At 35.3% G+C, this 24,457-nt stretch overlaps 1 protein-coding gene across 1 annotated transcript in view; it reads right to left on the bottom strand.

Annotated features, from left to right (window-relative positions):
- Nucleotides 1-24,099, bottom strand: part of LOC127848283 (uncharacterized) — a 44,382-nt gene extending 20,283 nt beyond the window's left edge. The window contains exons 1-6 of the mRNA XM_052380657.1: nucleotides 23,957-24,099; nucleotides 13,787-14,266; nucleotides 13,186-13,398; nucleotides 8,347-8,519; nucleotides 2,119-2,230; nucleotides 331-438 (exon numbers count right to left, since the gene is read on the bottom strand). Coding sequence (XP_052236617.1) covers nucleotides 331-438; nucleotides 2,119-2,230; nucleotides 8,347-8,519; nucleotides 13,186-13,398; nucleotides 13,787-14,233 — 1,053 coding nt within the window. The 5' untranslated portion in view covers nucleotides 14,234-14,266; nucleotides 23,957-24,099. The remainder of the gene's footprint in view (nucleotides 1-330; nucleotides 439-2,118; nucleotides 2,231-8,346; nucleotides 8,520-13,185; nucleotides 13,399-13,786; nucleotides 14,267-23,956) is intronic.
- Nucleotides 24,100-24,457: the final 358 nt, after the last annotated feature.

Below are 24,457 nucleotides of genomic sequence, written 5' to 3'. Positions count from 1 at the left end.
AAAATGTACATGTACTGTTCCTTTAAAAACTCTTTTTTTAACCTAAATTTGAAGAGTTGAAATGTATGATGGAAATTTGAAAAACCAACAAACTATTTCATTTGAACTCGAAAAAAAAAACATAACTAATATACCCCCAAGAATGTGAAAATTTAACACAATCTACATCTACACTTCATGTTGATTTTAAATTTAAAATCAATTGTTTGTGAAATGTGAAAGCAGTTTGCTCCACAAACTTTTGCGGTCAGTCTGACAAACTGACCATACCATATATACCCTATTTAACTGCATTTGCAGAGGTGTAATATATAAATTGAAGACACTCACCACGGACGTTGACAAGCATATAATGGTGAGAACAAGTGGGAGGCACCAGCTGATGATGTGGAAATAAGCTGTCTTCTTGGTCAGGTCATTCCTTGCCGTACCTAGGGCCTTACAAGACAAGACATAACCTATTAGTAACCTATTGCCATTAACATATTGCCTTAATATACAGATTGAGGGTAGCATAGCAAGCATTAAGCTGTAACATTCTGCATTTAAGGAGAGTAATATTGCAAATTAAAATGCTCACATCTATAGGGCATATTGAGCGCAACATAGCACACCTAAATAAATAGCTTAGAACATAGTGAATTTAGTATAGCACTCATTAAACTGTAAGATTAAGTAAGTAAGTTTATTGTAAACAAAGGCCTCCTGCCCATAAAACATAATGTATACATAATATATATATATATACAGATAAAACAGAGAGTTGTCCCTACGTATATATGTACAGTTGTACAATATCATTTGACTGGAGAAAAAAAAACAACGAACAAACATACTTAAACGACAAGTATTACGTTCCATATGAAAAACGTATTAACTGGTTAACATAGAAGGCTATGTTTTTTTATAACAAACTCATTTTCATTTCTTAACAAATCAAAGAAATTCGAAATAGTTTGCCTACCATGATACCAATTATACAAATATCTTTGCCTGATTTTAGCATATTTAAAACATTAAAAAGATACATGATATTCATTTTCTATTTTTACAGATTCATTTTCTACTTGAAAATGTGCATATATTCTAAGATGTCTTGGTATTCCTAATTGTCTACCTAACTCTATTTGAAACCTATGGCTCGAACAACGAAATTTCGCTAATGCTTGCCTACAATGAAATGGCATTGCAATGTCTAAATATTATTCCGTGTTTAATAAACTTTTAAATTGCTTGTAAGTATGGCATCTAGAAGAATCATTTATGTTTTCGTGCCAGGATTGAGTTGCACAATCAGTCAGACGTTGTTAAAAAGGAGCATGAATAAATCAATATCACAAACATCCTGTGAGAGCCAAATAAAGCCGAACCCATATTTAAAAAGAAGATAGCATATAGTGACCATATGACCATATGTTGGGTTCTTAGAAAACTGGGCATAATGCATGTGCGTTAAGTGTCGTCCCAGATTAGCCTGTGCAGTTCACACAGGCTAATCACAGATGACACTTTCAACCTATATTGGATTTTTGCTGAGAAGAGACTTCATTTAAACGAAAAAGGTCATAAGAGCGAAAAGTGTCGTCCCTGATCAGCCTGTGCGGATTGCACAGGCTAATATGTGACTACACTTTACGCACATGCATTATGCCCAGTTTTCTCAGAAAAGGGCATATATAGTGGACCATTAACAAGTTTTGATTGCCATTTATTATGTATAAAAGAGGTGGCAAGTTCCCACAAGAGCTTGTGAATAGATTTTTATACAATATTCTGAACCAATGAACAAATTTAAAATATTACAATCTTGTGTGGACTTAATAATCAATGTTTAGAACCATGATTTAATTTATTTAACAGAAGGATTGCATATTCTTTTTCAGAGATCAGCAATTGATTATCCTGTGCAAAAACTTTACTCACATTTATTAAGCCCAGTTTTCCCAAACCGAGGTTTATATGGGTATATACTGTGCCAACAGAGCCAGTCAGAACATAGACAGACTAAGACGTTTGGCACTAAATTTAATACCAATTTGGAAAATGTTTTGGAAAATGTTACGGTAACTTGTCGGTGCTTAGTTGGGTATATAATGTACCAATGGTAGCCATGGTTACCTTGAATTTGATGTCCCAGCTGATGGCCAGCATGACATACCAGGTGGCCGCAGCCATGGTGAAGTAGTACACAAACAGGAACACGATTGTACAGGAGGCTGTCTCACCAGAACTACAGGCACAAATAGGCAAAACATCCATAAGGAAAACAATGCATATTGTACATAAGGCAATCCTGGTTTCATTTGGATAATTTTAAACCTGTTATTCTGTAATATTTCAAATGGTAAGTTTTTTTCCCAAAATCGAGTCCTTAAATTTCCAAATGAAACTTTTGGAAGTGTAGAAATAGAGCTTGAGTATTGAAATAAAGTGTTTGAAGTTGTAAAATCCATTTAAGTGATATATCCATGTTTTGTATTTTATGTTTTGTCATTTTAACAATTACAAAGTTATAAATAAAGCAACTTTTTCAAAATTTAAAATCAATGGATTCTAAAATTCTAAATTTCACAGGAATTTGTCTGTTACCCAGAATGGTGAGATAAAGACCCGTCATCTCATCAATCTATTCGAGTACATGCTTTACAATTAACTTGTTAGATAGTGAACAAGCCTAAACAAATTAATGCTCATAAACCAGAGATGTGTTCGTCAGAAACACAATGCCCCCTATACTGGGCCGCTTTGAAAAAAATATTGACCTTTGACCTTGAAGGATGACCTTGACCTTGAACTTCCACCACAAAAATGTGCAGCTTCATGAGATACACATACATGCCAAATATCAAGTTACTATCTTCAATATTGCAAAAGTTATGACCAACGTTAAAGTGTTTTTTGGGACAGACGGATGGACAGACTGACATACTGACGGACAGTTCAACTGCTATATGCCACACTACCAGGGGCATAAAAAGTTTGTCTCACCCAACCTTAAGTAAATCAAGCATTTCACAAACACACAAAGTTTAAACTAAGAAAATAAGGAACAATCATACAAAATTTTGTCTCACCCGACATCAACAAAACAAGCATTTATATCTTTTCACTATCCAAACTTTCTCAAAGGGTTTAAACAATTATTTTCAGAATCAACGGGGTTCACAGGGGTTTACACACAGGCTGGACAGAATGTAAACACACAGTTAAGAACTTTATTTTTGCACATATCTCAAGTTATTGCAAAATATTTGCAAAAATCTATAACACATACAAGACAGTTTTTCTTGCAGTTTATGCTGGTATCTTAAGATTTAAGAATAAATCCTTGAATACGTCTGAAATCTGTGCCAAAACTTCACGTTGTGTGCAGCATAACTATGTACATGAATGCGTTAGACATTGAATGTTTGACCAAGAACACAGGCTTATTAACACTTTGTATGCTGGGAAATTTGTAGTCTGCTAAAATGTTGTCTGTTGAATTACTAAAATAAGCATTTTCTTAGATTTTTTTCAAAGAATACTATCAGAATAGCAACAGTTTGGATCCTGATGAGACGCCACGTTCTGTGGCGTCTCATCTGGATCCAAACTGTTTGCAAAGGCCTTTAAAATTCGGTTCCAGCGCTGAAAGGGTTAAATAAAGTAACTCTGATGTACTTCACATTGCCATATGCAGCTTAAAAAACTGTCTTTTATGCACTTGTTGAAATTCTTACGAATTTATTTTTTTTAAGTTATTTGAAGAAAAGCACCACACACATGTGTATACATCCATTAAAGGGATCTTTTCAAGGTTTGGTAAATTGACAAAATTGAAAAAAGTTCTTTCAGATTCGCAAATTTTCGTTTTAGTTATGATATTTGTGAGGAAACAGTATGACCGAACATTTACCATAGTCCAATATAGCCATTATATGTATCTTTTGACGATATGAAAACCTAAAAATTATAAAGCGTTGCAACGCGAAACGATTGAATAATTTGGAGAGTTCTGTTGTTGTCTTTTAAATTTACAAAACTATGAAGATTGGTTATATAAGGTATAAAATACTTAAACTGTGTATACATGTCGGAATAGCCCAAAGGGCTAATGCGTTTTTACTTCAGACTAACTACAGGACTCCGGGGGTCACTGGTTCGAGCCCTGGTACCGGCTACTTTTTTTCCCTTTTTTTAATTTTATTCTTGATTTTTTACTGGAGCTTTTAAGATCCAATGTTTACATTTATCAATATAAAGCATTTAATGACAAACTTCAAAATATGCCAAAATCTGTGAAAAGGCCCCTTTAACATTCAATTGTGAACCCCACAAAGTCACATGAACCTGCACCCTGTTTAATGAATTGCTTCTTTTTTATTTGTTTGGCAGTTTTCAGTCATGAAGCGTGATGAAATGTTAAAATGCTACTTTTCTCAATCTGACTGGTAGCAGTACCAAGATAGTCAGGAAAATCACTGCTGATAAACAAAGAATCTGAGACATGTCGTAGATCAGAATTTTAAATAAAGGTCGTCTCTGCATCTTCACAACAAATTTTTAAGTACTAATCTGAAACATGAAAAATACCTTAAGACATCTTATACTTTTGCTAACTTCACACAATGAAAAATGCTGACACGCTATAGACTTTAATATTAAAACCAGAATTATAACTGCATAATACAATTACTCAAATTCAATTTAAACAAGGGCTGTTTGTAAAACATGCATGCCCCCCATATGGGCTCTCAGTTGTAGTGACAGCCATTTTGTAAATATGTTTTTTGTCACTGCGACCTTGACCTTTGACTTAGTGACCTGAAAATCAATAGGGGTCATCTGCCAGTCATGATCAATGTACCTATGAAGTTTCATGATCCTAGGCATAAGCGTTCTTGAGTTATCATCCGGAAACCATTTTACTATTTCGGGTCACCGTGACCTTGACCTTTGACCTAGTGACTTGAAAATCAATAGGGGTCATCTGCCAGTCATGATCAAACTACCAATCAAGTTTTATGATCCTAGGCATAAGCGTAATTGAGTTATCATCCGGAAACCATTTTACTATTTCGGGTCACAGTGACCTTGACCTTTGACCTTGTGACCTGAAAATCAATAGAGGTCATCTGCGAGTCATGATCAATGTACCTATCAAGTTTCATGATCCTAGGCATAAGCGTTCTTGAGTTATCATCCGGAAACCATTTTAATATTTCGGGTCACCATGACCTTGACCTTTGACCTAGTGATCTGAAAATCAATAGGGGTCATCTGCTAGTCATGATCAATCTACCTATGAAGTTTCATGATCCTAGGCATAAGCGTTCTTGAGTTATCATCTGGAAATCATTTTACTATTTCGGGTCACCGTGACCTTGACCTTTGACCTAGTGACCTGAAAATCAATAGGGGTCATTTGCGAAACATGATCAATCTACCTATGAAGTTTCATGATCCTAGGCATAAGCGTTCGTGAATTATCATCCGGAAACCATTTTACTATTTCGGGTCACACTGACCTTGACCTTTGACCTAGTGACCTCAAAATCAATAGGGGTCATCTGTGAGTCATGATCAATGTACCTATGAAGTTTCATGATCCTAGGCCTAAGCGTTCTTGAGTTATCGTCCGGAAACCACCTGGTGGACGGACCGACAGACCGACCGACCGACATGTGCAAAGCAATATACCCCCTCTTCTTCGAAGGGGGGCATAATAAATTCCTTTATTGGAAGCCATGACATTTACATCCCATGCATGGCTACTGAAATCAAGAATTAGCTACTAACATTTCTGATATTTTAGTTTTAATAAAGATGTTTTTCACTAACTCTGAGATAACTGTCCAATTATCATGCAAATTGCCCACTTTTTCAGATTTCTTAGCCCAAACCAAGAAATGGATTAAGAGTCCTTCATCATTCATTGACAGAATGAGAACTATATATATATATATATATATATATATATGACATTTTGCTCCTCTTGATCTCTTATTACTGTAGAACCATTTGTTTACGTTGGCATTACAATTTTTGGATTCATGAAATCTGATATTTTCATTTTATCTTAAATTCGTGGATTTGTTTTATAATGTATGATATAAGACTTGGGATTTGAACTTTTGTTGGACATTCGATTTCGTGGTTGCGAAGACCCACCAAAATGCACCAAAATTAGTGTCTGACCAATGATAATGGATTTACAGTAACATTCAAGCTTATGAATGACCCTGTCCTTGATATTTCTGTAATTACTTTAAAGAATTAAGGCAAAAGTACAAAAAATTTGTGTAATGCATGTACTCAGAGACAGCGATTAACTGTTTGCCTGGGGTGAGCAGAGTGAAGCCCGGGCAAGTCAATTTAAACAAGAGGGCCAAGATGGCCCTAGTTCACTCACCTGAGAGGAGCCGGTTCATTCAATCTTTACCTAATGTCAAACTTGACCGATATATTGACCAGAAAAACATCCTGGTCAAGTTTCATCATTATTGAACCAAAACTCTGGCGTAGGGAGTGTTTTTGTTTTTGTAAGATTTGAAAAAAAAGACCTATATTTTGGGTTGACCCCCCTTACCAAACATCAAACTTTGCTTACAAGGATTTTGTGTAATATAATGAAAATTTGGACAATCTAAGGGCAATAATTATGGCATTAATTATGTGATTTTCCTCATCATCAAACTTGACTGAGATCTTTCAGCAACTTTAATAAAGAATGCTTGAGAAATGTGAATGCTAGAGTGTTTACAAACCAAATGTGGACGGACGGACAGCGGACAAAGACCAATCCTAAAACCTCACCTGAGCAATCAGGTGAGCTAAAAAGTGTGTTTCACCGATCTGAGCCATTTTCCAACTTGTCCAAGAAATCAATAAAACCAATGTATTGACTAAGTTTCACAATGATTAGGCAAAATATGTGACTTCTAGTGTTTGATCACAAGGTTTCTCTATATATAGTCACATAAGAAAAACTGCCTTACCCCCCTGGCAGCCATGTTTATTGACCCATCGGGACCATTTGCAAACTCATCTGAGATATATATAAAAACCAATCTTTTCACAACGTTTCATGATGATTGGGCAAAAAATGTGACTTCTAGAGTGTTCAGAAGCTTTTTTTACTATATAAATATAAGAAAACTGCCCCCCCCCCACCGGCAGCCATGTTATTCAACTGACCGGAACCATTTTCCAACTCAACTCTCGTATCAAGGAAACAAATGTTCTGACCAAATTTCATGAAAATTGGGCAAAAAATCTGACTTCTAAAGTGTTCACATGTTTTCACTATATACATATAGAGAAAAATGCCCCGCCCACTGGCAGCCATGTTTTTTCACTGATGTGGACCATTTTCGAACTCGTACGACATATCAATAAAACCAATGTTTTGACCAACTTTCATGATGATTGGGCAAAAATTGTGACTTCTAGAGTGTTTACAAGGTTTCTCTATAGCCAAATAAGGAAAACTGCCCCGCCCACTGGCCGTCTTGTTTTTCAATGGACCGGAACCACTGTTGAACTCAACCAACATATCATTTAGACAAACATTTTGACAAAGTTACATGAAGATTGGGCATTAAATATGACTTCTACAGTGTTTACAAGTTTTTTCTTTTTTTTTGACCTAGTGACCTAGTTATTGACCCGGCACGACCCAGTTTCAAATTAAACCGAGATATCATTGGGACAAATCGTCTGACCAAGTTTCTTGAAGATCCGACAATAAATGTGGCCTCTAGAGTGTTTACGAACAAATGCGGACGGACGAAGGACGGACAGATGGATGTACAACGGACAAAGACCAGTCACAAAAGCTCACCTGAGCAATCAGGTGAGCTAAAAATTGGTGGTCTTGCCTGGCAACTATCTATTAATAAACCTTTCAACATTTTTCTGCAGTTTTTTTGTTTTTTTAAAGGCATGAAAATTCAGGCTTGTACAATGGCATAATGCATAGAGTCATGTCAGCATTGTTTATATCATGGTGTGATTTTGTTTTGTGAAAGTAAGAAGTAGATACTGATGATGCATACTTGGTTTTGGGCTCCTAACTCTAACACCGGGCCAACAAAGATAATTGCCTGTTTTGTCAACCTACTTTGAAAAAAAAATGTTTCTATCCAGTACTTCATCTTCCAGTTGCCAAATTAGCCAATGGCTACAATTTGACTCATTTAGCTAAATAAATGTATAGTTGGCTACAAGAGTTTCATCATAAAAACCCATAAAAAAGACAAAATGTCAAGAGTTTTGCCATTGTGAAGCAAATTTAGCTAAACAAAATGTTGCGCCAGGGTAAGTCTAGCTATTTCTGCATTTATCAACATATCCTCAACTTACCCAATCAGCGGCTCTCCTTTCCGGACAGTACCATCCATTCGACACACCACGTCCTTTCCAACGATGTAACGCACGAGCCAGCCAATGGTTGCTAGGCAGAAGCAGCCGTTAATGTAGAAGAGAATCACTTCTGGGTATTTGCGCCCCACTTTCCAGTTCAGAACAAACGTCAGCTAAAATAGCCACGAGAAAATACACTTCTTTTGTTTCTATAGCAATATAAACTGTTTTGATTGTCCAGTACTCATATGTTGTTAGATGAATGATAAAATGTTTAGCCTTATTTTGTTCATCATTAATTTAGCAGTTTTGATGGTTCTACTAGTTTTATTAAGTTCCAGAATTTCTTTCGCATATTTTTTTTCTATTCATTGCCACTATCAAATTCATATTTATAGCTTAAATAAGGAGTTGCTCATCGATTTTGGCAAATTTAAAAGTACATCATTCAAGTCTGTGTATGTGTCAGAAAATAGTCAGTTCCCCAATCTGTTTAAAGGTCCCTTTCAATTTCTAATTACGATTAAAAACAAGAATTGTGAGAAATGCATAGAGTTCGACCAGCTAGCTCAGTCGGTAGAGCACAGCTGGATTACAAATCCAGGGTCCACGGGTTTGAACCCCAGCATGGCCTCATCACTTTTGTGGTGAATGGTGATTTAAATCCTTTCTACAGCCATTGTCCCACTACCTCTGAATCAAGTAGGGCAATTGTTTGTTACTGGCATATAAAAGAATATGTGCCCTTAGTACTGGAAAACCAACTGGTCACCTTGCTGTGACTGAAATCCCTTAAAACAAGCAAATTCGTTGAATTGATATTCCCAGCCAAAAAAATTGTGATAGATGGACGGACTGACAGATAGATAGACAGACGGACAACGCCAATTCTAAAAACAGAGTAAACCCCCCCCCCCAAAAAAAAACAACAGTAAAACCCTACTAAACAAACAATAACAAATGAACAGAAATGCATAGATTACCATACAAATATGTCAACTATATAGCTATAAGGGAACTATTAATTAGCAACAAATCTTGGTTACTACAAGCATCAAATAAATATCTGTATAAAACAGCATGCATAATTAGTGCAGAAAAGCTTACAATAAAATAGGGTTGAACATAAAAGGTTTTATGTAAAGCAACACACATGTAGCACAACAACTGGAAGTACATGTACAGTTTGAACACTCACAAACGATCAGGCTCTGCTATATGAGATAACTGAAAACAATAATGACCATCACTTGTTTTATAGATAAAAAATATCAAACCCATCAACATGCCCAATACTTTCACTTTATTCACCTCAATTGGTAATATCAACAAAACAAGGGGACAAAAGGCCCTAAGGCGCTCACCTGAGATCCCACGGAACTTAACTGTTTTGAGCAAGTAGTGTTCGCAATGTTTTACAATAAAAAAGACAGCCATGTTTTTTAACAAATAAGAAACATTTTTTAACTCAGTCCAGATAAAATTACAATATTGTTTTAAAATATTGTTAGCAAGTATTATGAGTGCATTTCAAATAACATTACTATTCTAAAGTATTTAAAGGGACTTTACAGTTCACAGTTACATCTACATGTAGGTAAAGTGAGTATTTTGCAAATAATTGTCAATCATTGAAAAATGAATCTATATTTTATGTCTGAACAAGCTTACTAACCCTCCTGACTTATAAAATCCTAGAAATATTGGTTCATTAATGGATAATCATCATTAAAAATCGGTTAAATTATGTAATTTGAAAATACAGTGAGTACTTAGAAAGTGTTGTTGAGTACTTAGATAGCGTTTATGCCTCACTTTTAAAAACTTATGGCTGCAGGTCGCAGTGGTAGCGCATTACCGTTTGCTTCCACAGGTTCCAGATTCCAATCCTGGGTAAAGAAATGCTTTTCTATCAACTTTTTATCTTACTCAGACGAGCTTATTGGTGATGGAAATTATTGTTTCCATACATCTGATATGGAGTGATCTAGTAATTTGAAAAGATTGAAAGACAAATCAAGAAACAGGGTTTACACTATCAGACTTTTATCCAGGCTTTGGCTAAGGAACAGGGGGCATATACCCACAGTTGGCAATGGGTTCATTTTGTTTTTCCTAATTTAATGTGTCCTGAATTAATTACCAGAGCTAAAGCGAGCACACTGAGATAATAATACTACATGAAATCGGAAATTCCGGTACATGGGTGTTCCTGATTTGGAAATTCAGGCACAGCATTGCAACTCTGCTTAACCCTTTCAGTGCGGGAAACGAATTTTGAAGGCCTTTGCAAACAGTTTGGATCCAGATGAGACGCCACAGAACATGGCGTCTCATCAGGATCCAAACTGTTTGCTATTCTGATAGTATTCTTTGAAAAAAATCAAAGAAAATGCTAATTTTAGAAATTAAGCAGACAGCATTTTAGCAGAAGACAAATTTCCCAGCATGCAACTCTGCTTAAAGCCCTGGGGAAAAGCTTGCCTTTCAGCATAACGTTTATGAAGAAAGTGGTAACTATTTAGTTGTAGTATTTCAATTCATGTTTTAAGATTAGGTGGTTTGGGTCCATTCAGATGTTGAATTCTTACTATATAATGCTTCTGTTCACAGGCCTCATATTAGAAAAGAAATCCTGAGCATTTGAGAAATAATTTTTAAATGAAAGTTTTGTTAAACCCTTAAAAAAAAGGGTTAAACCACTTAGATACGAATATTGACACATTTGTAGTCCCTCTGAAAGTTAAATTTAATTAAAGTCCTTTCTTACTAAATTCAAGCTTAAAGGCTTCATTTCCAATCCTTAGTTACTAATGAGCAGCAAACAGCATAAATCTTGAACAAACTGTGAGTTACTTGCAGTCTGTTCTGATTTTATGCTGGTTGCAAAAGCCATTTTCACTTATTATTGGGGAAAGGGTAAAGGTCTGTTCTTTTTCTTCTTTTTCAGGTGCGAATACTTCTTAAATGCTTTCTCCATTCTGTTCTTCCATGGCTGGCATACATGAAAGTCCCCAAAAACAAATTTTGAGTTTAATTAGACCCACAATTATGCTTATATGTAAACCCTGATTGTAAACAGCAACAGTGACACGGAACCCTTCACCAGAATAAAACCAAGAACAGATAACTCAAATTCCATATTCCTTTCATCAACAAAAAAGTTGTTGTTTTAAAATGAAACAAAAACCCTGTTCCTTTGAAGTCAGTTAGCACAGAAAACCAACAGGTTAGACATACATGGGTGAATATGTATACATAACTTACCTTGCAGGCAGCTGTTTAATAACAAAGCAAGCAAAAAAGGCAGGTTAGTATGCGAATATCTATATTAAACACATCTATTCACAAAATAAACAAACATTTTCAAGCAATATTATGATAAGTATTTATTAGTTTGCTTCAAATTGTTACTGTTTTACATGACATGGGAAACCAAACTCAAGGTATGGCTTAGTATGGCAGAACTTCAAGCCCTCTTAAATAATGAGCATGGTGTACAAGGATGATCTGGTAATATGGGTCATTTACATATTGTCAAAACCATTCCAGTAAAATAAATCTAGCGAAAAAAACACACACTTTTATTATCTCTTATCAAATCGAAATCTGAAATGAAAGTTGAGAAAATTTTACATTTTCAGGTAGAAATATTTCAAATTGACATTTATTTATTTTTAACTGTAGGTTGTCGCCATGGCATGGTTGATATAGTTTTCTCTTAGAGACCAAGAGGTCACAGGTTGGATCATCACTGTGGCAGCATTCTTTAGATCTTACCCAAAGACACCAAGTACTACACATGTAGTTCTACCTAGGAAAAGGATCAGACAGCGTTTTAAGGCTTTCAGTGCTGGAACCGAATTTTGAAGGCCTTTGCAAACAGTTTGGATCCAGATGAGACGCCACAGAACGTGGCGTCTCAACGGGATCCAGACTGTTTAATTTTCTGATAGTATTCTTTGAAAAAATAATCGAAGAAAATGCTAATTTTAAAAATTCAGCAGAAGACATTTTAGCAGACAACAAATTTCCCAGCAATCAAAGGGTTAATAAACTTTAGACTGGCTGCAGTTGAGCTAAAATAAAAAGGTTATAATAAGAATTTTATGATAGCCACTAATTATATGCCTTTATTTCATTTTTTTCTCTGACAACCAAAGGCTGCTTAAAGCTTGGACAAATATTGGAAGGGATTGTCATCCACAAACTTGTGTTGAATCAGCAAGGCTTATGTAATCTTCACCAAATTTTTGTAATGGCAGGATAGTATGTTAGTACAGTTTTTAGAAGCACTGTTAAATGTTTGTATACAACTACAAGTTAAGCATGCAAAATTGTTAGTATTTTTTAAATAATAAATGACATCCGTTTCTCTTAGTAAAATATCAAAATTACCAACCACCTTTATTAATACTATACTACACTGTATTCTAGAAATTGATAAAGCAAACAGTGTATACATGTATGGTTGTACCTACAATTGCCATTGTTTTTCAAAACATGCCAATCATACATATGTATTTCAAAACATGCCAATCATTTTTCTGAAATTGAACTCTTCAATTTTTTCTGTCCCAAATATTTTTCTTTACTTCTAACATAATTCCACGGACCTTTAGAGAATATCCCTTAAGCTTTAGAATTTAATGAAAACTTACACAAGTAAAGTACATTTTATTAAAATAGTCTCTTGCTGGATCAATGAAAACTAAAACATATTTTCAATGCTTTAATACTAGTCACAAATCCAAAAAATTTATCGCAATTTTTTTAACATGAAACATTATAATATCACTTGAACTTTGCAGCTATGGCTCCAGACCATTCCCAACCTACCAGTGTAAAAATGGAGCAGAGAAGGCACACAGCTGCCATGATAGCGATCAGAATGTAGGTAACCAGGTGTTCTGATGTGGTGTAGAGGGCGCTCTCACATTGCTGACCACACCCCTTGATCTTGTCATACCATATGGCCTCATTGTCAGTCTTTGTGAGGGGACCACTGCATTCACCTTCCGTATCGAATGTTGTGGTCTCATAGAAGGTTTGCTGGAACAAACGTGGGAACAAGTTAAAGGCATTGATTACATTAACATTTTATTAAATTAACATTCACTATGATCAAAAAAGCCCATAAGCTCTTTACTAGTACATTTTGCCAGGATTTGCAGCTTGATACAGCAGGCTGTCAAGCTTATGAAAAGATCTAAAGCCAAATAGAAGGGTGCTAAGCCCTCAGCCCTGCTCCTTTTTACCCCCCACCCCAACCCCTGGCCATGCTGCATCTTCTAGACTAATTGACATACAAAGAGTGAAACTCTTCTGCGTTAATGATTAAAACTATCTCAAAAGCATTCACAAAACATTTGCAAAACTTATTATTGACTTCAAATTTAATTAACAAGATAAATAACTTATGGTGAAAAGTTAAATTTACCCCACAACTTTCTGCATAGAACCATTGATCACAGTCTAAAAACCACGGCCACTTTCCATTGTATCTCTTTACCACTTCGCACGGGGTTTTCACCCGTTCACACAACTCTTTGTTTGGCCGCTCAACCTCTTGTTTGTCATTTTCGCATTTCGGCAGGTAGACTGAGCACAGAAAGGGTTGAATAAGCTTCCAGCACTCAGGAACCAGTCTCAAATGTTCCCAGTACTTCAGCTGCTCCTGTATTACCGACTGGTTGTATGTGCTGTTGGTAAACACTTGGGAAGTATAGTTGAATGTCACCTCAGCTGTCATGCAAACTGGCGTCTCAACAACCACGCACACTGATGTTGCATTACCATGGTAACATGGTATGGATGCCACTAAAGCAATTAAATGGAGCAGACAAACAATGGGTGCCACAAAGGATATACCAGCTGACTCAGTCATCTTGCATCATCCATGGGGTGTGAGGCATTTCACCTAAAATAAACCAATCACTATTGGAAAAACAATACTTTTGGAAACATAATCAGGATTACTAAAAAATTAAATGACTTTACTGAAGTCTAAATCAAAACATATCTACAATTTGTAATGTAGTTCCACTTTGAAGTAAATGTCACAGGAAAGAAGCTTAAATAACCCCAGGACTGGTGAAAACAGCCTCCAATTACAATACATCATTCTCAAAATTTATCGTAGTGCGCGACAATAAAAAAACAAGAGCACCACATAACGGGTGCCACGCTCAGCTACAGGTGCAGTTTTGAATAAATGAAAGCTTGTCAGATTTTTTTTTTTAAAGGTCACAGTGACCTTGACCTTTGACCTAGTGAGCCAAATATGAGTGTAACTTGTAGACCTCATCAAGGTGCATCTACATATGAAGTTTCAAAGTTGTAGGTGGAAGCAATTTGATTTTAGAGCCAATGTTCAAAACCTTAACAAAATGTTAAGGTTTTAGCACGACGCGGACGGCGGACGACACAACAGGCTGGCTATGACAATACCTCAGGTTTTCTCCGAAAATGCCGAGCTAATACATATAAAAAGATTTGATGTGTGAGAAAGCCAACTTATTTATCCATTTCAGTTTTTTAAGAGTTTAGGAAATTTAATAAGTATTAATTTGATCAGACAAATTACATATACTGTTCCTTCTCTATAAAATAATGAAACATTCTTCACATAATATTATATTTAAAAACGAGATGTCATAATGATGATATTAATGGACAAGTTTAAACAGTCAAACTAATTTAAAGAGCACTAGTTGAAAAAGGTAAAAAAAAAGAAACTTTTTAATATGCTGTCCCTTGAATATATGTACACAATTCTTGATAGGTGTTTGGACCAGCGTTTTTCCTCTATATAAAGCTGGTACCATAAAACGGAACCATTCCCAATGAGACCATTTTTCTCAATACTTAAATAACAAATTCCCAATTTACAAAAAAAATTCCAATTCACAAAAAAATCAGCGACGAGTTCCATACGCACATGTTAATCCCTTTTGTCAAAACATTGCAGTCTACACAATAGGTCAATATACATGTACCTGCTAAGCGTGTTTTCACAACAACCAACACTTTATCCAATTTTGTCTGGAAATTCTGTTTACTCAGTACTGTCTACAGTATACTAACTGATTCAATAATGAATAATCTAAAAACCGTAACGATAAAGTATGTTTGATTAAAATCAATTTTGAGGAAATTCTTATTCAAAATCATTTGCCATATAATTAAGTTAAAATGAGCAACAAAAGTTTTAACAAAAATTCAAATATTTTAATGGTCTCTACGCTACTTAGTTTTTATACAAAAATCCAATACACCCACGCTTTCCATGTGGTAACATGACATTTTACGTAAGAAGCATATGTTTCGCAAGCTTTTTATCAGAACAAAGAATGAACAGTATACACAAAATATACATGGCTTGTGCACTGTTTATTTGAAGCGAGAATTTGATAACATGGCATTAACATTAAAATTAACAAGAGATGTGTTTGTCAGAAACACAATGCCCCCTGCATTACTGCATTGAAATAATTTTATAAATAATAATTTAATAATATTATGCCCCCACTTTGAAATAATTTTTTTTTGGACCTTTGACCTTGAAGGATGACCTTGACCTTGAACTTCTACTACTCAAAATGTGCAGTTTCATGAGATACACATGCACGCCAAATATCAAGTTGCTATCTTCAATGTTGCAAAAGTTATGGCCATAGTTAAAGTTTTTTTCTGATGGACGGACAGACTGACATACTGACTGACTGACGGACAGTTCAACTGCTATATGCCGCCCTACCAGAGGCATAAAAAGCGTGTTTCGGACTACAAATTTAATTATGGTCACAAGAGAATGCATCAAAACCTATACAGTTTTAGGTATTTAAATAAAGTATAATTGTTAAATGGCTTAACTTGTCGAAATAAATGATTTGACAATTTCCACGAGGATAACACCGAGTTGCCATCATCAGTCTACTAAGTAACTAGCCCCAATTTTTGTGTGGAGGAGTACACCATAAGGATGAGTGTGGTAGGTATAGCAATGCCACAAAACAACTGAAATTGATAGTGACACTGGGTTATTCACGCATAGCTGATCCACAATCGTTCCCATCTTCATTGCCATGGAGCCATACTCTTTTACTAAGCGTTCAGTAGTATTACTTTGTAACCAATTTCAGTGTAAATGAACACAGCCAGACGAATTACCAGTTCTGATTATCAATCGCACTTGTATACAATTATGACTTTTAAAATTGGGGAGTATGTATCAAATGTTGAGTCCAGTGCATGGTTGTCAGATGTTGTTTATAGCTAAGTTTCATCGACACTCAAGTTTTTACAAGTTAAGTTTTCAGCATAATAATAAATTTCCTAATCTGGATGAAAACGCCGCTAATTTTCCCAATTTGGCCGGTACCCAGGGTTTTTCACCCTGATATTTTTTTTGGCCCCTTCCCAATTGAAAATAAGGTCTTTTTTTTTACGTAGGACATATTGGGCATCTCCCAAATTGAAAGCAATGAGCTCTCATATGATTTTATTAAGAATGCACCACAATGTGCCTTTTAATACGTCTGCACAATGAAAAAGACCCTGTTTAAAAAACTTTCAAAAACAAGGCCTTCCCAAAATGAGCAGTTATCGCGCATGAAATTCCCAATTTGAAAGACTAGGGCCTTTTCCTAATTTCCTGATGAAAAGTCCTGGTACCGGCACCATTCCAAAAGTAGTGATGAAAAATGCTAGTTTGGACAAGAGAGTTTTGTGGAGAATGCGGACACTTGTTTTTTCAGTTTCACTTGTCAATGAAAAAAATAGAGAATTATCATATTTCCACATCCCTGGCTGGTGTAAAATTCTTTATCTTATTCAGTATTGGTTTTATTTTTGTGGAACACCATATATACTGCTGACATAAGTTGCAATAATTCAGCTCTCAGCTTTATAACCCAAAGGGTTGCTGAGAGTTGCAATGAGCCGCCTTTTGACCAAAGGTGCAAAATTTATTCACCACTACAAGGGTTAAGGAACAAGGATACTGCAAAAACTTTTACATTTACCTGTCTAAAACACAAACTCATGCAAATGGTACCATTAAAGATACAGGGCTCGACAATTTTGTTTTCAGCAACTTGCCCTGCAGGGCAAGTAGCTAAGAATGTTCACTTGCCCTGCTGAAATACGTACTTGCCCTGCAATTTATTGAAACAAGAGGGCCTGAAAGCCCAAAAGTCGCTCACCTAGATAACAAGATATTATTAAGACAAATCTTCTGACCAAGTTTCACGAAGATCGGAAAATAAATATGGCCTCTAGAGTGTTAACAAGGTTTTACTATAGCCATATAAGGAAAAATGCCCAGCCCCCTGGCAGCCATGTTTTTCAAACAACCGGCATTAATTTTGAACTTGTCCAAGATATTATCTGGATGAATCTTCTGACCAAGTTTCACGAAGATCGGACAGTAAATGTGGCCTCTAGAGTGTTAACAAGATTATATTATAGCCACATAAGGAAAATTGCCCCGCCCCTTGGAAGCCATGTTTTTCAAGCAAACCAGGGGTTTTTATCTGATTTTGGGGAAAGGGCCTGGCCTTTTTTTAGGGGAAAAAAATCGCGCAAAATGCCGTATTTTGGGGGAAAAAATCACGCAATACGCCGGATTTTGGGGAAAATAAGGAAAGTCTTAAATAATCAATTCAACATATTTTGCTGTTTTTAAAACAAAATCAAGGCAACACTCAAAGAAGGAAAAAAAGCCCTGCAAACATAATTATTTTCCAACTTATCCAAGATACATGTATCATTGAGACCAATCTTCTGACCAAATTTCACGAAGACTGGACAATAAATGAGGCCTCTAGAGTGTTAACAAGGTTTTACTATAGTCATATAAGGCAAAATGCTCCGCCCCCTGGTGGCCATGTTTTTAAAGCAACCAAAACCATTTTCGAACTCATCCAAGATATCAGTGGGAAAAATCTTCTGACCAAGTTTCATGATGATCGGAAAATAAATGTGACCTCTAGAGTGTTAACACGGTTTTACTATAGCCATATAAGGAAAAATGCCCCGCCCCTTGGCAGCCATGTTTTTCAATCAAACGTAACCATTTTGGAACACATCCGAAATATCAAAAAGACAAATCTTCTGACCAAATTTCATGAAGATTGGACAATAAATAAGGCCTCTAGAGTGTTAACAAGGTTTTTCAACCAACTGGAATCCTTTTTAAAAAACGTCCCAAGATATTATTGGGATGTAACAAGATTTTACTATAGCCATATCAGAGCTCCAGATAAGGGTCGTATTTTCATAATTACGAATTATTTTCAAGTCCGTTACGTATTTATTTTAAAATCTTGTCGTACATGTATCATTAAGAATTACAAAATCAAGTAACGAATATTATTTTTACATCGGTTCGTATCGATTTTTATTGAGTTCTTTTCGCGTATTAAAGATCTTTGCGGTGCTTATATAGAATGGTTATCGGGTTTGTTTAACAAAGCGCATTTTTTTCCAATAAAAGCGGCGTATACAGTCTATCAGAGAGAGCGTCCTAAAAAACTGCAAAGCGTCCAAAAACACGCTTTTAACATATTGTACGCAAAGTGAGCCGAAGTTAAATGTTTAGAAAGACATTATAGAAAAGTTCTTATACGATGCTGTATGTTCAGTTGCCGACACAGTCGGAAAAGCTAAACAAAAACGCGACACGACGGGTCCAAACTTAAACACAAAAAAAAACATTGAGCGAGTGGAAGGGACAAGTCCCGTGGCTAATCGTTGAAAAGATTGAAGGGGAGACCCGTTTTAAATGTGAAATATGTAAAAATTCATCTAAGGCATGCAATCTAAACACAGTTTGGGCATATGAAGGTATTGGAAAAATAAAATTGTATAATACTGAAAAGACACTGTTGAACTCGTATAAATAAAGTTGCTAGTATGTTTATTTTGATTTTTTTGCATGAAAATTACCATTATTATTTATTTTTAGGTCATTTAGAAAAAATAAGAATTATTTTCCAAAACTTAGTAGTTACGTTAAGAATAAAATTTCAGAGCTAAGAATTCTTTTTGAAAATCTGGTAGTAATTTAAGAATTTCACAAAACCTTATCTGGAGCTCTGCATATATAGCCATATAAGGAAAAATGGCCCGCTCCTTGGCAGCCATGTTTTTCAATCAAAGGTTACCATTTTTGAACTCATCCAAGATATTATTGGGACAAATCTTCTGAGCAAGTTTCATGAAGATCGGAAAATAAATGTGGTCTCTAGAGTGTTAACAAGGTTTTACTATAGCCATATAAGCAAAAATGCCCCGCCCCCTGACGGCCATGTTTTTCAACCAACCAGCATCATTTTTGAACTCATCCAAGATATTATTGGGATGAATCTTCTGACCACGTTTCATGAAGATCAGACAATAAATTTGGCTCTAGAGTGTTACAAGATTTAACTATAGCCATATATAGCCATGTAAGGAAAAATGCCCTGCCCCTTGGCAGCCATGTTTTTCAAGCAAACGTAACCATTTTCGAACTCATTCAAGATATGATTGAGACCAATCTTCTGACCAAATTTCATGAAGATTGGACAATAAATGTGCCCTCTAGAGAGTTAACAAGGCAAATGTTGACGCCGCACAACGCACAACGGACAAAAGGCGAGCACAAAAGCTCACCATGAGCTTAAGGTAGCGCACCTCTAATGATTTCCCGCGATTTCTTCGAAGGTTGAAGAGCCTACTATTAGGTGCCGTAGCCTAGTGGTTAAGGCGATAGACTAGAAATCTTTTGGGATATTCCCGCGCAGGTTCGAATCCTGCCAACGATGTATACTTTTTTGCGACGCATTTTATTTATTTTCTAACGTAATTTGATTTAATATGGCATATAAGCTATATTTATTGTTAAATATGTTGCAATTTTTATGAACATTCTTCAATTATTAAAATTAAAACAACGTTATGGCGAAATTGAGTGATTTACTGTTGAAAATACGAACCATGCATGTTGCATTTTTATTTTTATTTCAAAAAGTAAACGGTAAATCTGTCTATTTCTTGGTATTTTTGCTGTATATAGTGTTTCTATAAAAACTAAGTTTAAAATATGACTTAAATGATACTATTTTGAATTTTATGACACTTTGTTTTTAACAGACCCAATTTTTACTTGGCTGAAATCACTTACATTTCATGGCGCTCTTCCATAGATAAAAATTTGTAAAAAATAAATGTCTGTAAAAGAATACTTATTTCATCTTGTTTAAACTTTAAACACCTTTACAGCATCTGTACACACCAACTGCATGCCCATATTTGGAAATTTGAATGAATTATGGAACTTTTATATACCCCAGGGGTGAAAATAAACTGGACAAAAGTCGAGCGTGGGGGTGGTTTTGAAAAAATCGGTATATTTTTTTAAAAAGCATGGAAAGCCTACCTACAAATTTGCATGTAGTTCAGTGAAATGATGCTGATTAAGAAAATAATTACTTAGATTATATTTGGATATGTGCCCATTAGAGGTGTGCTACCTTAAAATGCAATAAATCAGTAACAAATATGTTTTATTGTGATTTTCTAATGGTAAATATCTGAAAAATATTTTCGATTAAAGTGCTCAAGAAATTCAAGAAACATAAACATTTGCCATTTTTCTAAAGTATCAAATAAATTTTTGCATTTTTGACTATTTAAAGATGTGATGAAATAACTCCAATCGGGCAGGTTTTTTCCACTGAAAACGCATAAATCGCCTGACATGATTTTCCATGGTTTTATACAATACAAAATACACCCACACTTTCCATGCGACGTTCTACATGTCTGCATAATTTTCGCGCGCTTTTTATTGAGACAAAGGATAAAGCACTGTTTATTTTACGCTATAATTTGTTAATGTCACTTATTTTAGCGCAGAGCGCAATAATCAACACCCCGTTAATTTTTAATCGCCGATTAAACGTTGTTTTGTTTGGTAAAGACATGCTAAAAGTTGAAATTTTAATCTTTTCGGCCAGAAATGCCACTTGCCCTGCAGGAAGAGCGCTGCCAGAATATTCACTTGTCCGAAGCCGATTTCTAATTGTAATTACAAGCGGGTGCAGAGATCGGGATAAAGGTGCTCGGTGCGTTCTTTCTCATTAAAACAAAAGTGTGCATCATTTCCGTAATTCGATGCGCACCATTGGGCAATGCGATGCCCGTTGCATAAATCTTATATTAGATAAACTACTCTTACACAAATTATTTGTTTGCTCTTACCAGACTTATGAGATCTTTCATGAAAAAAAAATCAAAGTAGATCGATTCCCGCGTTGTCACGGAAATATTTGTTTAAGTTGTTGTTGTCATGAAAACTCGTTGATTTACAAAGCAAAACGTCTTATTTGAACTGACGCGAATTAATTTAATCATATTTTTCAACTTCGCTTTTGCTTTATTTTTATAATTTAATCCAAAGTTTAATGTTAGCAAGTGTTGGTTTTTTACTGGAATTGTAAACAAAGAGTCAGTAAGTCTTCCGTAAATTTGCACTCTGTGTGAATTGAAAGTTTGACATCATCAAAGGAAAGCCCTTCCTGACTGTAGCAATAAAGCAACAAATTTCTCGCCGACATAATCGGTTTCCTTTGTCTAGCATTCAACATGCCCAATCAACCGTGTGTTTGTTCCTCCAAGGCAATCCGCCCAATTAAATAATAGCACGTGCATAGCTGATCCGCCTTCGAAACTTTTGCAGAGAACGGAGGATTAGTTAAATGGTTAACTGAGCAAGTGTTTTACGCAAGTTGAGTTCCGATTTGCCGAAATTACTCTGCCCTAATCATTGAAACGACGAATACATTTATCAATGATTTTCAGAGATATACCGATTAGTTCCGATTTACAAACTTTCTGTATAGTTCCTTACTATGGCGGACGCCAGTGTTTACAAAATTCCAAAACACATATATTGTAAATAATGGCAGTCTTTTATTGGATTATTTATACTACTTTTTCAAATTGCAAGGCAATACTTTGTTATCTATATCGGCTTTGTTTAATATAATTAACATGTTAAACAATATAGTTGCGTCATAGACTCGCAAATAAATTTGATGGAGTCGCAATTTTACTGACGCTGATTTACCTATAATTTTTACCCGAAATAAATCTTGAGAAGCGCCAATTCATTTTTGCCCATTCAAGTTTATAAGTGCCCATTGTTGTTTTCATCTATGGGGCAGTAATCCCATCAGAGAAATAAATATCCCGATATCTGGGGTGTGTGGATTTGCCGAGCCAAGAGCAAGAAATAATGGCTTTTTATTTACTTAACTTTGTTTTTCTTTTGTATGTTCCAGTGTTCTCAATAACTTTGAGCCAACAGGCCCAAATGTGAAACCAATAGGCCTTCTAGGGAGGTCCAGGAGTCATGCTCCCCCTGAAAATTTAAAATTGAGCACTTGATTTTTTTCCTGCATTTTGGGCCATTTTATGGCTATTTTAGTGATCAACTAGGCACTTAAATTTGAGCATTTATGTGTGCATTCAGGGGTTTTTTACCTTATATAATAGACGCCGAATATTGGCGTCTTCCCCCACCAAACTTGGCTGGTTTTTTCCCCTTTCAGAACCAAAAATTCCCCCTTAATATATATATTTATTTTTTTTAATAGAAAGATGTGTCTCATGATTATAATATCTCAATTCTATTTCAATTTAATCTTGCAAAACGTAATAAATTATGAAAAAAACAATAAATATAGTGCAAATATGTACAAATGTTTTGTAATAATGAGAGAGTATGTAAACGAATCCCCCAAAAAGGGGAACGCCTGCGAAAAGGCCCCTTCCCCCACAACCCAAAAAAAACCCTGGCATTTTATGAATTTTAGCTTTTTTAACTTACAAAAGATTAATGGATAAAGCTCTTTAGTACTTTTGTAAAATTTTAACTCAACATGTGATGACCAGAACGTCAAAATATTTAACTGCTTTTTAACCGATTCCAATTTTGTGCCTTTTCATTGTTGTTGTTGTAATGCGTTAAGGGAGATAATGAAGCGACGTCTTTGCTTAATAGCAAATAAGAGTCAAATTACCGAAAAGACACGCAAATTTCGAAAAGTAAATTTCCCATTTTCCAAATCTGAGTGATTTTCAACTGGCAAAAATCTGATTTCAAAGGGCCGATTTGGCCGGCGGCTGGCTCTCATTGAGAACCCTGATGCTCTATCCACCATATTAGATTTCTTTCGAAAAAAAAGAAATGTTGCTTGACTTAAAGAGTCGCTATTGGTTAGGTTGCAGGACACGAATCTTTTGCACATCGTTATTTGTGATGTAATACTATCATCATCATGTAAGTCAAGTCAATAACGCTTTTCGAATATTTACACTGTTCAAATTTAAACATAAAATGTCAACAAGAATAGTGTTGAAACATTTTTTAAAGGTGCATGCATAGGATAACGTTAGTTGCAATAATACAACTCCCAGATATATTGACCCTCTGAGCTGTACGTATGTACTCATAAAAGCTCAGAGCATTCAAGAAGAACTAGTTGTAGTTCCAGGGTAAGAAAATTAAGGAACAAAACAAATTAACTTAATACACAATCAAATGGATGGAACAACTTACATCCCTTTGATCATGCCTGTATAACGATATTGCTTATTGCACAGTCAAGCAGGAGCTTTACAGCAGCTATTTGAATCACCTGGTTATCGTAAATAATCCAAACAATATAATAAAGCCAATTTGGGGAAAATGACTCATCAAAATGTGCAACCATACTGTAATATAGGGTTACAATCTACCATTAATAATTTTCAAAAAACGATTGTTATTGTGTATTGCAATTATCGTACATCTTTATCAGTTATTCAATTTCAAACGACAATTACTCATAATCGAACTTTATTTTCAGAAAATGTTAGGTGTTTTTCCATCCTTGATGCACTAGAACTGTTCTTTTGTGTAGTAGGGTCAATTTCTTATCTCCCATTTTACATAACATACATTTACGTCTTTGTGGGAATTTCGTCCTCTCGCCAGTGTTCGTTCACCCATGAAAGCTCGTGCAATTGTGGTCATGTCCAATCGTTATTTAGAATTGATCCTATACCAGATTTTCATTGG

The sequence above is a fragment of the Dreissena polymorpha genome, chromosome 10 (genome assembly GCF_020536995.1).
Source record: "Dreissena polymorpha isolate Duluth1 chromosome 10, UMN_Dpol_1.0, whole genome shotgun sequence".
Classification (NCBI taxonomy): domain Eukaryota; kingdom Metazoa; phylum Mollusca; class Bivalvia; order Myida; family Dreissenidae; genus Dreissena; species Dreissena polymorpha.
This window is presented reverse-complemented; position numbering and strand designations above follow the sequence as displayed.